This window comes from Sus scrofa, chromosome 15, assembly GCF_000003025.6.
Source record: "Sus scrofa isolate TJ Tabasco breed Duroc chromosome 15, Sscrofa11.1, whole genome shotgun sequence".
NCBI lineage: Eukaryota > Metazoa > Chordata > Mammalia > Artiodactyla > Suidae > Sus > Sus scrofa.
Genome location: NC_010457.5, coordinates 106,877,984 through 106,891,710, shown reverse-complemented (window position 1 = coordinate 106,891,710; position 13,727 = coordinate 106,877,984). Strand labels below are relative to the sequence as shown.

The 13,727-nt window shown below is 38.2% G+C and overlaps 1 protein-coding gene across 18 annotated transcripts in view; it reads right to left on the bottom strand.

Moving 5' to 3' along the window:
• The window catches only part of ABI2 (abl interactor 2), a 127,263-nt gene that overhangs the window by 12,179 nt on the left and 101,357 nt on the right, over positions 1 to 13,727 (bottom strand). For 11 of the 18 annotated variants that reach the window (XM_021075325.1, XM_021075339.1, XM_021075330.1 and 8 more), the window contains 2 exons: positions 12,657 to 12,743; positions 8,892 to 9,065 (listed from right to left, as the gene is read on the bottom strand). In XM_021075325.1, coding sequence (XP_020930984.1) covers positions 8,892 to 9,065; positions 12,657 to 12,743 — 261 coding nt within the window. The remainder of the gene's footprint in view (positions 1 to 8,891; positions 9,066 to 12,656; positions 12,744 to 13,727) is intronic. The other 7 variants (XM_021075327.1, XM_021075337.1, XM_021075328.1 and 4 more) reach the window with 1 other exon arrangement.

Genomic DNA, 13,727 nt, shown 5'->3' with positions numbered 1-13,727 from the left:
AAATAAAAACCAATCACAGCTGAACACAGCTGGTTTTGCCAGAAAGATTAAAGAGGAGCTTATTTGATTTTCATGTTTTAAAAGATTTAAGCTTAACAGAGATAACTCAAATTTTTAAAAATTTCTTTTAAGAAAAATATCATTTTCTTTTAAAGGGCTACTTGGGGAGTACCCGCTGTGGCACAATGGAATAGGAGGTTCTCTATAGCACCAGGAAGCAGGCTCGATCCCCAGCCCAGCACAGTGAGTTAAATGATCTGGCACTGCAAAAGCTGTGGTGTAGGCTGCAACTGTGGCTCGTGTGTGATCCCCTGGCCTGAGGATTCCATAATGCTGCAGGGTGGCCTAAAGAAAAGGAAAAAAATAAGTTACTTGAACTGCAAACAGTCTTTCCTCTCTTAGAAACATCTCCATTTTTGCAACATGTTCACTTTTTAAGAGCAGAATTATTTTGGCCACACCCACAGCATACAGAAGTTCCTGGGTCAAGGATCAAGCCTGAGCCACAGCAGTAACCCAGCCGGACCTTTAACCGCTGGGCTACCAGGGAACTCCTGAAGAGCAGATTTTTCACAAGCAAATCTTTTCATCATGATTTTCTTCTAAGGAATCACTGGAGCTGATTTCAGCTCTGGTTTTTCAGAGCTGAAAACTGTCATCACTTTGTCCAGGACAGTGTTAAAATCAGCAGAGGAGTTTGTAAAACATGCAATGTCCAAGATACCCTAGTATAGTACCTTGGGCTCTTTTTTTCTTAAAAACTGCTTTATTAAGGTATACTTTAGACACAAAACAGAATCACTTTAAGTGTAAAATTCAGTGAGTTTTGACAAGTGTATGGACCTGGATACATGACAAATGAACAACTCCCACTAAAATCACCATACAGAATAACACCCATCACACCAAAGTTTCCTCGTGCCCCAATGTAAATTCCCTCACCTACCAGTATTAGCCCCTGCCCAAACCACTCAGCTTCTAGATTTTATTTAGATGGAATCATAAAGTCTTCTTGTCTGGACTGTTTCATTAGCATAAAGCTGGAGATCCATTCATATTGTTGTGGATACCAGAGTATTTCTTTCCATTGGTGAACAATATTCCATTGACTGGAAGGACAGCCCACAACTTCCTTATCCTCTCACCAGTTGAAAGACATCTGGTTGTTTCCAGTCTTGGCAATTAAGAATAAAGTAGCGGAGTTCCCGTCGTGGCGCAGTGGTTAAAGAATCCGACTAGGAACCATGAGGTTGCGGGTTCGGTCCCTGCCCTTGCTCAGTGGGTTAACGATCCAGCATTGCCGTGAGTTGTGGTGTAGGTTGCAGACGTGGCTCAGATCCCACGTTGCTGTGGCTCTGGTGTAGGCCAGCAGCTACAGCTCCAACTGGACCCCTAGCCTGGGCACCTGCATATACTGCAGGAGCGGCCCTAGAAGGGGCAAAAAGACATAAAAAAAATAAAATAGCTATGAACATTAGAGCTCAAGTCTTTGTGTGAACATACTTTTTTTTTTTTTAATTTTTAGGGCCACACCTCTGGCATATGGATGTTCCCAGGCTAGAGGTCGAATCAGAGCTGTAGCTGCTGGTTTATACCACAGCCATAGCAATGCGGTATCCAAGCTGCGTCTGCGAGCCTCACCACAGCTCATGGCAATGCTGGATCCTTATGTGAGGTCAGGGATCGAAACTGTGTCCTTATGGATACTGGTCTGATTTGTTTCCCCTGTACCACAATAGGAATTCCCTATCTACCTTTCTAAGAAACTGTCACCTATTTCCCAAAATGGCTGAAATGTTGTTGTTGTTGTTGTTTCTTTTTAGGGCCACACTTGCAGCATATAGAAATTCCCAGGCTAGGGGTCCAATCAGAGCTGCAGTTGCTGGCCTATGCCACAGCAACACAGGATCTGAGCTGCATTTTTGACCTATACCACAGCTCACAGCAATACCTGATTCTTAACTCATTGAGTGAGGTCAGGGATCAAAACCCATTCCCATGAATGGTGGTCAGGTTTGTAATCTGCTGAGCCACAAGGGGAACTCCTGAAATGTTGCATTCTTAACAGCAATGTACACTGTATCAGCCCTCATTTCACCACACTTTCTCCAGCACTTGGTATTATCAGAATTGTAGCCATTCCAGAGGGTGTGTGATATTTAGTTTGATTCTCTATAGCTTTAATTTGCATTTCCCTAATTACTAATAATATTGAACATCTTTCCATGTACTTATTTGCAATTCATGTATCTTCTTTGATGAAGTGTGTTCAAACTGTTTTTCTACAAGTTGTTTATCTCCTGAGTTATTTTGCATATTCTACCCAGTCTATGTGGCCTGACCTAAGTCATTTTCTTAATCCCGTCATTTAAGTTTAATGAAATTTATTGTTTAAGCTTGAATGTTTTTTAATGTACTCTCAGGTAAAAAATTTTTCCTAATGCTAAAACATACAGATTTTCTCCTATATTTTCCTCTAGAAGTTTTAAAGTTTTACATGCAGGTCTAGTGTGTGTGTGTGTGTGTCTGTGTGTGTGTGTGTGTGAGTCTGTGTGTGTGTGTGTTCGTTCTTTTCAGGGCTGCACTTGTGGCATATGAAGTTCCCAGGCTAGAGGATGAACTGGAGCTGTAGCCACTGGCCTCAGCCACAGGACTGCCAGGTGTGACCTACACCACAGCTTGCAGCAACACTGGATCCTTAACCACTGAGGGAGGCCAGGGATTGAACCAGCATCCTCATGGATACCAGGTGGGTTCTTAACCAGCTGAGCCACAATGGGAATCCCCTAAAATCCACTCTGAGTTAATTTTTGAGTATGGTGAGATAGTAAAAGTAGTAGTTCATGTTTTGCCTATGGACATTCCATTGTTAGAGCACTATTCCTGAAAACATTATTCTTTGCCCATTGAATTACCGTGGCACTTTCGTCAAACAATGTGTGTGGCTTTTTCTGGCTTCTATATTGTTTCATTGATTTATATGCCTCTACTATACCCTACTGCCCTGATCAATGTAGCTTTACACTAGATCTCTGAAATCAGATAGCTTAAAATCCTCCATTAGTCTTCTTTCTCAAAATTGTTTTGACTAAAGGTAGGTCTTCTGTACTTCCATATAACTTTTAGAATCCCCCTGTCAATTTCTGTAAAAATAACTGCTAGAATTTTTATTGAGATTGCATTCAATTTATAGATCAATTCGGGAACATAAGTGTTTTAACAATAATGGCTGAAATGTTTTTTGTTGTTTTTTTTTTTTTTTGCTTTTCAGGGCCACACCTGTGGCATATAGACATTCCCAAGCTAGGGGCTGAATCGGAGCTGCAGTTGCTGGCCACAGCCACAGAAATTTATTTAGGGCCTTTATTAATTTCTCTTAATGTTTTATAGTTTCCATCATACAGGTCTTGCATGTATTTTATTAAATTTATCCCTAAGTATTTCATATTTTTGATGTTACTACAAAAGGTATCATTTTATAAATTTCAATCTCCAATGTTTGTTCCTAGTATATAGAAATAAAATTAATTTTGCCAATTGATTTTGTAGTCTATCGTCTTGCTAAGTTTGCTTTTTTAGTTCTACCAGCAATTCTGTAGGTTCCGTATGGATTTTCTACATACAAGATGATACCTTCCAGCAGTAAAGACTTGATATTGTTCCACATATCTATTGCTCTGTTTCTGGTTTTGGTTCCTCCTCTGTGCCTTATTTTGGAAAGTTTCTAATGTCATATTGACAAGGTTGATGATCTTTTCTTCTTCTAAGTGTCACTTCAGATACTTTTATTTTTCATCTCCAGAAATTCTATGTGGGCTTCTCTTTCTTTCTTTTTTTTTTAATACATTCCACTTCCTGTGTTCATGTTTTCCTTTACCTTCTTGGACATTTGCGGCATTTATAATAGCTATACCCTTGTCTGGTTATTCCATCATCCTGATCACTTCTGGGTCTGTCTCTGTTGACTGGCTTTTCTTTTAGGTACAAGTCAGAGTTTCCTGACTTTTTATATGACTTGTAATGTTTGATTGGACGCTGGTCACTATGAACTTACTTTCTCGTGTACTGGTTTTGTTGACTCCTTTGAATAGTGCTAGGTTCTGTCCTGGGGCTCAGTTAAGTTACCTGAAATCAGATGGATGTTTTCAAAGGCTGCTCTATTAGATGTTTTAGGGCAGTCCAGGGCAACCTTCAGTCTAGGGTTAATTGAGCCCCATAAATGAGGGGGATATACTTTTGAGGCTTCTTCTCAATGTCTTGTATATTACAAGGTCCTCCTAACTTGCTGGTTTGGAAACATGAAATGTTCTAAGGTCTTCAGTTGTCAAGAATTTTTCTGCCCACTCCTTTGAATGTTCTTTCTCCCTTCTCAGGGAATGTCTTCCCATACATGTACAGAGCAGTCCCCTGTCAAAGATTCAAGGGGACCCTTTGCAGATATACAGAGCTCTGTCCTCTGTCTCTGTGTAGTCACCTATCCTCCATGTCCCCTCAAAACTCTGATCTCTACATTCTCTCTCAGTGAGACATCCAGGCTTATTTAGGTTCTACCTCCTTGCACTGTGGCCTGGAAACTTCCTCTAGTTAGCAAACTAGACAATTAAAGCTCACTGTGTTTGAGTTCCTTCTTTCTGAGGAAAGAGTCTACCAATGCCTGTTACCCACTGTCTGAAAAACATTAATTTATAGATAGATAGATAGATAAATAGATAGATAGATAGATAGATAGATAGATAGATAAATAGATAGATAGATAGATGGATGGATGGATGTAGATTCATTCCTGTTTTAAAAGGGAGGGTAAGCCTGGTTACTATTGCTCTATCTTAGCCAGAAGCAGAAGTTGACTATTTGCTAATATAAGCTTTCCACATGATTCTAATGTGCAGTCAGTTTTGAAACCCAGTGAGTTAGTAGCTTTAATTTCCTTAACAGAAAATTTCCTTCAAGACAGGACAAAAACCGTAAGGACTCCACACAAAAACTATTCAACCTGATCAACAAATTCATCAAGTAGTGGGATACAAGATTACCATTCAGAAATTGGTTTCATTTCTGTACACTAACAATGAAATATTAGAAAAGGAACATAAAAAACAATACCTTTTAAAATTGCACCCTCAAAAATAAAATACCCAGGAATAAAACCTGACCAAGGAGATGAACGACTTATACACTGAGAACTATAAAACATTCAAGGAAATTAAAGAGGATTCAGAGAAATGGAAAGGTATCCCATGTGCCTGGATTGGGAAAATTAATATTGTTAAAATAGCCATATATACTACCCAAAGCAGTCAACAGATTTAATGTGATACCTACCAAACTACCCATGACATTTTTCACAGAGCTAGAATAAACCAAATTTTTTTTTGTCTTTTTTTGGGGGGCACACCTGCAGCATATGGCTAGGGGTCTAATTGGAGCTACAGCTGCTGGCCTACACCATAGCCACAGAAACACCAGATCTGAGCTGTGTCTAGGACCTACACCACAGCTCACAGCAACACTGGATGCTTAACCCCCTAAATGAGGCCAGGGATTGAACCCACAACCTCATGGTTCCCAGTCAGATTCGTTTCTGCTGTGCCACGACGGGAACTCCAATAATCCAAAATTTACATGACACCATGAAGACCCAGGATTGCCAAACAAAAAAAAACAAAAAAAAAAAAAAACCCAAAAAAAAACCAAAAACAAACAAACAAAAAAACAAACAAAAAAAACCCAAACAGGAAGCATAACTCTCCCAGACTTCAGACAATATTACAAAGCTACAATAATCAAAATAGTATGGTACTGGTACAAAAGCAGACATACAGATCAATGGAACAGAATACAGAGCCCATAAATAAACCCAGACACCTATGGCCAATTAATCTTCCACAAAGGAGGCAAGAATATACAGTGGGAAAAATAAAGTGTTTTTTAGCAACTGGTGCTGGGAAAACTGGACAGCTGCATGTAAATCAATGAAACTACAACACATCTCACATCATGCACAAAAACTCAAACTAGCTTAAAGACTTATAAGCAATGACACCATAAAACTCCTATAAGAGAACACAGGCAAAACATTCTGTGACATCAACCATACAAATATTTTCTTAGGTCAGTCTCCCAAGGCAATAGAAATAAAAACAAAAATAAACCAATGGGACCTAATCAACTGACAAGCTTTTGTATAGCAAAGGAAACCATCCAAAAAACAAAAAGATAACCTATGGAATAGGAGAAAATAGTTGCAAATGATGCAACTGATAAGGGCTTAATCTCTAAAATATACAAACAACTCATACAAATCAATAACAAAACCCCAAATAACTCAATCAAAAAATGGGCGGAAGACCTACACAGACATTTCTCCAAAGAAAACATACAGATGGCCAGCATGCACATGAAAAAATGCTCAACATCACTAATTATTATAGAAATGCAAATCAAAACTTCAATGAGGTATCAGCTCACATGGGTCAGAACAGCTATCATTAATAAGTCTACAAATAACAAATGCTGGGGAGGGTGTGGAGAAAAGGGAAGCCTCCTTCACTGCTGGTGGGAATGTAAATTGGTACAACCACTATGGAAAACAGTATGGAGGTGCCTCAGAAAACTAAATATAGAACTACCAGCAATCCCAATCCTGGGCATATATCTGGGACAAAACTACAATTCAAAAGGATACATGTAAACTCAAAATGGATTAAAGACCTAAATATAAGACCACATACTATAAAACTCTTAGAAGAAAACACAGACCAAACACTCTCCAACATAAACCACAGCAACATCTTCTCAGATCCACCTCTTAGAGTAATGACAATAAAAACAAAAATAAACAAATGGGACTTAAACTTAAAAGTTTCTGCATAGCAAAGAAAACCCTAAACAAAATGAAAAGACAAACCCACAGAATGGAAGAAAATATTTGCAAATGAATCAACTGACAAGGGATTAATCTCCAGAATTTATCAATACCTCCTACAGCTCAATACCAAAAAAACAGTATTGGTTAACGAATCCAACTAGGAACCATGAGGTTACGGGTTTGATCCCTGGCCTTGCTCAGTGGGTTAAGGATCCAGTGTTGCCATGAGCTGTGGTGTGGGTCACAGATGCAGCTTGGATCCCAAGTGGCTGTGCCTCTGGGGTAGGCCGGCAGCTACAGCTCCGATTAGACCCCTAGCCTGGGAACCTCCATAAAAAAAAAAAATTGGGGAGTTCCCGTCGTGGCACAGTGGTTAAAGAATCCGACTAGGAACCATGAGGTTGCGGGTTTGATCCCTGCTCTTGCTCAGTGGGTTAACGATCCGGCGTTGCCGTTAGCTGTGGTGTAGGTTGCAGACGCGGCTTGGATCCCGCGTTGCTGTGGCTCTGGCGTAGGCCAGTGGCTACAGCTCCGATTCAGCCCCTAGCCTGGGAACCTCCATATGCCACGGGAGCAGCCCAAGAAATAGCTAAAAAGACAAAAAATAAAATAAAAAAAAAAAATTGGGCAGAAGATCTAAACACACAATTCTCCAAAGAAGACATACAGATGACCAAAAAACACATGAAAAGATGTTTAACATCACTCATTATTAGAGATCTGCAAATCAAAACCACTAAGAGGTACCACCTTACACCAGCCAGAATGGCCATTATCAAAAAGTCTACAAACAACAAGTGCTGGAGAGGGTGTGGAGAAAAGGGAAGCCTATTACACTCTTGGTGGGAATGCAAGTTGGTACAACCACTGTGCAAAACAGTATGGAGCGTCCTCAGAAAACTAAAAATAGAACTAGCATTTGATCCAGCAATCCCACTGCTGCGCATCTATCCAGAGAAATCCATGACTCAAAAAGATACATGTACTCCAATGTTCACTGCAGCACTATATACAATAGCCAAGACATGTAAACAATCTAAATGTCCATCAACAGATGAATGCATTAAGTGGTACATATATACAATGAAATACTACTCAGCCATAAAAAAGAACAAAATAATGCCATTTGCAGCAACATGGATGCAACTAGAGATTATCATACTATGTGAAGTAAGGTGAAGTAAGTCAAAAAGAGAAAGCCAAATATTATATGATACCACTTATATGTGGAATCTAAAATATGACACAAATGAACCTATCTACAAGACAGAAACAGACTCACAGATGTGGAGAACAGATGTGCGGTTGCCAAGGGTGAGAGGGGAGGGAGTGGGATGGACTGGGAGTTTGATGTTAATAGATACAAACTATTACATTTAGAACGGTTAGACAATAAGGTCCTACTATAGCACATCATGATGGAAAATATTATTAAAAAGAATATAAGACAGCACATACTGTTTCTGAACTGGCTAGACCTTTGGAAGTCTGTGTCCCAAAAGTGCTAGTAGCTATCATGGTTAGCTTATATATCCAGAGAAACTTTTCACCAAAAGAAATGCCAAATAACTACTCTGCAAAGAAACTGAGAAGCCATTATTTTTTAGAAGAAAGTTTCATTTGGAGATATTTAAATTGAAATATTTGATATAAGATGCCATAAAAGAATGCTTTAAAGCATGAGGGGTAGGAATAACATAATTTGGAAAAATCATCTGAGTCATTCCAGAAAAACCTTACCTTTAAAAAATTTTGTCTTGCAGAAACCATCCATTAAAAAGCATGTTCAATACGAACAATATGTAATCATCAATAAAAAAATCAGTTATAGAATTTTACTAGTGTGATTTTCAAAACCATGAATCTTATAAACTAAATTAACAAAAAAATGTACAGGTTAAACAGGCAAAAACTTTACTTATAAGTAAAAAATAAATAAGATTCTCTTCAGTACTAGCAAATTTCTTTTTTGTGTACATAGGGGTTTCTTCCCCATCCCTCCAGATATTCCTCTGAAACTTACCCTTTTCCAAGTAAGATCGTGGAGCCCACGGGGGGTCCTCTTCAGCATAAGGATCACTATACTCAACCACAGCTGCCTCTTCTTCCTCATAATCTTCTGGGGGAGGAGGAGGTGGTGGAGATTCATCAAAGACTGGTTCTTCCACAGGCGGTGGGGGAGGTGGTGCATCTGAAACTAAGAAAGTATCAAGCTGATTTAAAAAAAAAAAAAAAAAAAAAAAAAAAACTACATTATGCAAAGTTCAGTATTTGCTACCCAAGCTTCTATGTTCATGGAATAGATAAACCTAGGCTTGAAAATAATAATCTTTAATAAACAAGTGAGCAAGAGCGGTATTCCCACCAACTGTACTGTACCAAATCTCCAAGCTCTACTTTCTCCTCCCTTGGGTTTTAGTGCTGTTAGATGCTGAATAAAGGTTAGTCAAAATGATTACTATTATCTGAGCCTCCAGACCCTGTTTATGCAAATACATAATCTTGTTTTTCAAAAAAAGAGATCAGTACAATACAGTTTGGCTTTACATAGCACCTGAAGAGGAGTGCTTTACAGTAATATTAATAATTGGGACATTTATTGCCATATTTAATTTATAACAAATTAGAATGAGACCAGTAAACAGTCAAATTTTAAAAATATGCTATGTTCCTCTCGATGAATTTATTTGAAATACTTTTTACCACATTCATAGTGTGGAAATCACAAACAACTCTGGGTAACTTCATCCATGAAGATATTTATGTCTGTTCTGTTTCGTTTTTACATTTACAGAATTTCAAGAAATGCAGACTAACTTATAACACAGGATTTCTTCAGGCTAAATATCCAAGAGTGATTTAAAATATTTAAATCGTTTCCTCACAGAAATGTGCTTCCACAGTTCAGGTATCAGAATATAGTAATGTCTAAAAGACAACGGTCAAACTCTGGGAACTCAAAGCTTTCAAAATGCTTAGAACATATTTGAGCACAGCTCAACAACTGAGTAAAGCTGCATTTATCAGCTGTCCAATTTTAATGAACAGCATTAATGCTTATTTATGAGGTACTAGTACTGTTTTCATGAAATACTCTGAGCGATCCTGTTTATTTTCTATTTTTTGTCTAAGCCTACTGATTGAATCAGTACTTCATACTCTGTCCTAATCCACCATTCTTCCCATCTGCTGTGCCACTCTACTTAAAACTTGTCGACTTGATGAATCTCAAAACTTTACTCACTAGAAAAGAATTCTTTCAGTCCTAATGAGTTTTTTAAATAAAGAAAAAATACAGATACGTGATTTTTGCATATACCTTACGACAAATTACACATGGTTGGGGTAAGAATCAATGATATATCCTATTTGCATTTATAAGGTAAGGAGATTAAACAACTGCACAAAAGCACAGATTCAAAGGACCTTTTGTCTTTCAGAACAATTAACCTGAGAAATCATACTACAAAATTACTCAAAGATGCTGCTATTGCTCCTTTGTACCTTTTCAAATAACTGCCTCAAAGTTAGTTTACTAACATAAGCTACAATTTTTTACTTAAAATATTTCAATTACTCAGCACGCTTCATGACTTTATTTAACCTTTACCTTGGGAGGTACGGTTTTTAACCTCATTTTACAGATGTAGAAACCGGCCTTCCAAGAGTAAGTAGTCCTACAGTAAGCGGAGGAGCAGGAATTCAACCTCCAACCTGTTTTCTTAAAACACATCCTATTATGGAATGAGATCAACTCAGTAACTTTAAAGTCATATTTCATTATCCACTCAACAAAACATCAACTGAAAGCCTACTATGGCTAGCTACCAGGCTCAGCAGTGGGAATAGAGCAGTGAGCCAAAGCCATGGAGATAAGGACAACGAAACTTTCATTTTTAATTAAGTGCAGTTAAGTGCTTTAAGCCATTATGGAAAACACAGCAGTAGATCAAATCTTTTACATGGGTTAGGAAAGGTTTCCTGGAACCTGAAGGACGAGTAAGAATTGATGGCCTGGGGTGGAGGATTAGGGGGTAGATAGTTCATGTCAGATGTAAAGAAAAATAACAAATACAAAGGTAAGAAAGCAGGAACCCTTCAAAGAGCTGACCAAAGTTCAGCAGAAAGAGGCATGAGGAAGCTGAAGAGTACCAAGCAGTAAGGTGCTTGCAACACTTTGAACTCTATCCAAAGAGCAACGGGGAGCCAGAGAAGGGTTTAGGAATAATAGGATCACAGCGCACTATGGAGTCCAGTATAACTGGTTTCAAGTAATTCCACATTTCTTCCAAACATCAAATGTGATATAGAGTAAATATCTGCTACCACAGAGTATCTTCAAAATAATGTACTTAACAGCTATTAAGATAATTCAAAAAGATAGGTATACATCTTTCCAAGGTGAAAGTTTTGAAGACAACATTCATCTGAATACGTAAGTCCTGCTATGTCTGTAAAATCAGCCACGGCTCACCTTAACATACTAAGTTTCATATTTTTATACATTTTGTAGGTGAGAAAATGTATATGACTATGGAAAGAAGTGAGAAAAGATCATCCTAAAAGGTAGTCACACCATGGTAAATACTGGAGGTGCTCATGTATAAACTTCCAATAAACTGAAGTAAAACAGACTATTTTCTGAAATTAGCAAATAGAGATGCAAAGGCACCTGAAAGAGACACTGACCCATCTGGCCAAAAAGACTGGATTATAACCAGTTAAAATACAAGAAAGAAATGTGTCAATAAGGGGGCATTTAGTCAGCTATGGAAACACACACACAAAAAAAGGGACTCAAAGTATCTGCTATGTGTCAGATGCCTTCCTAAGTGCCGGGGAAATAACCAGAGGAGAAATCAAGGAAAAATTCCTGCTCTCACAGAGCTTACATTCTAAGATTGGCAATGCCTGGACTCCCAAAGGAGCAAGAGTCCTAAGCAACAGAATGCAAATATTTCTAATCTATTAGTGAGGCCATCCCTGAGAGGCAAACATTGGGTTACTTCAGCCTGATGACATTAAATCTTCCATTAATGTAATTCACCTATTCAGATTCCACACCTGCTATGCAACCTTATGATCAGGACATGGCTCCTATCCAGACTGCTCACAAGAAGAGTTCATTTATCACACGGACTATGTTCACTGGTCTCTGTAACAGCAATTTCTCACTAAATACTGATATAGGCCTCCTGCTTTGTAGACATCAGTCTCCTGAGCTTCCTCGATGCTTCCCTAGGAGAAAACTCAACATGTCAATAAAATTAATTATCTAATCCTGCATGGCTCAACACCAGACCACAGGCCTAAGTAAATTCACTGCCAATCTAAGAGGCCTCCTAGGAGACAGACAGTGTGGTCCCCTGGGCATTTCTGCATTGGCCATTTTTACAACTAGAATCACAGGGTTGGAGGAAGAGTCTCAGGCCGGCCACAAAACCCCACAACTCCAGTGACATTTTACTAATTGCCTGAAAAACCCAAGAAAAAGATGGGATACCTGGTGATTAAATAGCATCTCCTCAATTAGATGTGATCTCTTTACATGAGCCTTACTTTATATTTATTTGTTCTTATTTTTACTACCAGATTTTAATTTGTTTGAAAGCAGAGAATTTCATCTTAGTTATTTTCTCATCCATATCAGCTGCTAGTACAGTGACTTGTTTGTAATATTCAAACACTTCTGAAGTATCAGTGAATGAATGACTATTCAGTCAATCATACATAAATGACATTTTATGCCTACAGTCTGATCTACAGCATAAAGAAGACATAAACTTACTATTTTCTTGAACTCTGGCCACAAATCCCATTAAAGGTAACTGAGGAGTTACCTGTAGGATGGAGGGAGGAGGAGGAGCAAGAGATACTGCAAAAACAAAAAGGGTGTGGAGGATAAGGGGTAAGGGCGAGTTACATTAAAAGGAAAGGATAACACAATAAAACAAACATATAAGGAGGGAACCGCTATGCATAAACATTTTATAAGCTATCTTAAGGATCCTCTTTTGAGAGAGAACTCATTAACACATAAAACAAAGTATTAGGGAAGTTTTAAAAAATTACAACAGAAAGCATTTATCATATACAGAACTATACTAACACACAGTGGCAAGCTGATATCAGTACATCATATCAGTAACATGTTATCTCAAAGAAAGAATTTCTTCAGATTAACATGAAAATTCTGGTTTTCCGAATTTTACCTTGAAGGTTCTAAATTTCAATGTTCATTAATACAAGGGAAAAAAATAATTACCAACATCCTAATTTTATACTTTTCATTATTCGTTAAGCAGGAAAAATCGGTTTTTAGTCATTAAACAAATATTTACTGACTTCTCATTAAGGGGCAAGCACTCTGCCAGGAGACTAACATCAAAACTATTCTCTGAGAGTCTGTGCCTTTATAGTTTTTCATGGTCCCAATTCATACCACCTATTCCAGGTACATTTTTTCCCTGACCTACAGAAAAACACTGGCCTCATTCAAATCAGTCTCCTCTCCCCACAAAGGTATCTCTCCCTCTATCTCAAAAACCTGGTACAGTGCCTAGCACTAGCTAGCCTTCAACAAATGTTTAATGTAGGTAAATACACAAGTAAGCCAAACAACTTGGGAAAATTAACTTTACAGTTATGATGAGTATAGAGTATGGTATTCGTCTTCTTGTAAAGAGAGAACACTTTTATTAGCTTCAAATCACAGTTCACACCAACAAAATTAAAAAGATGAGTAAGAGTCATTGCCCTCAAAGAAATCGCATTCTAGTTGAGAACAGAAGACAAAATAATAACCATAACCCAACAATATTTGCAGCAATTCCCTGCAGGTAGTGGCAGTGGTTATGGT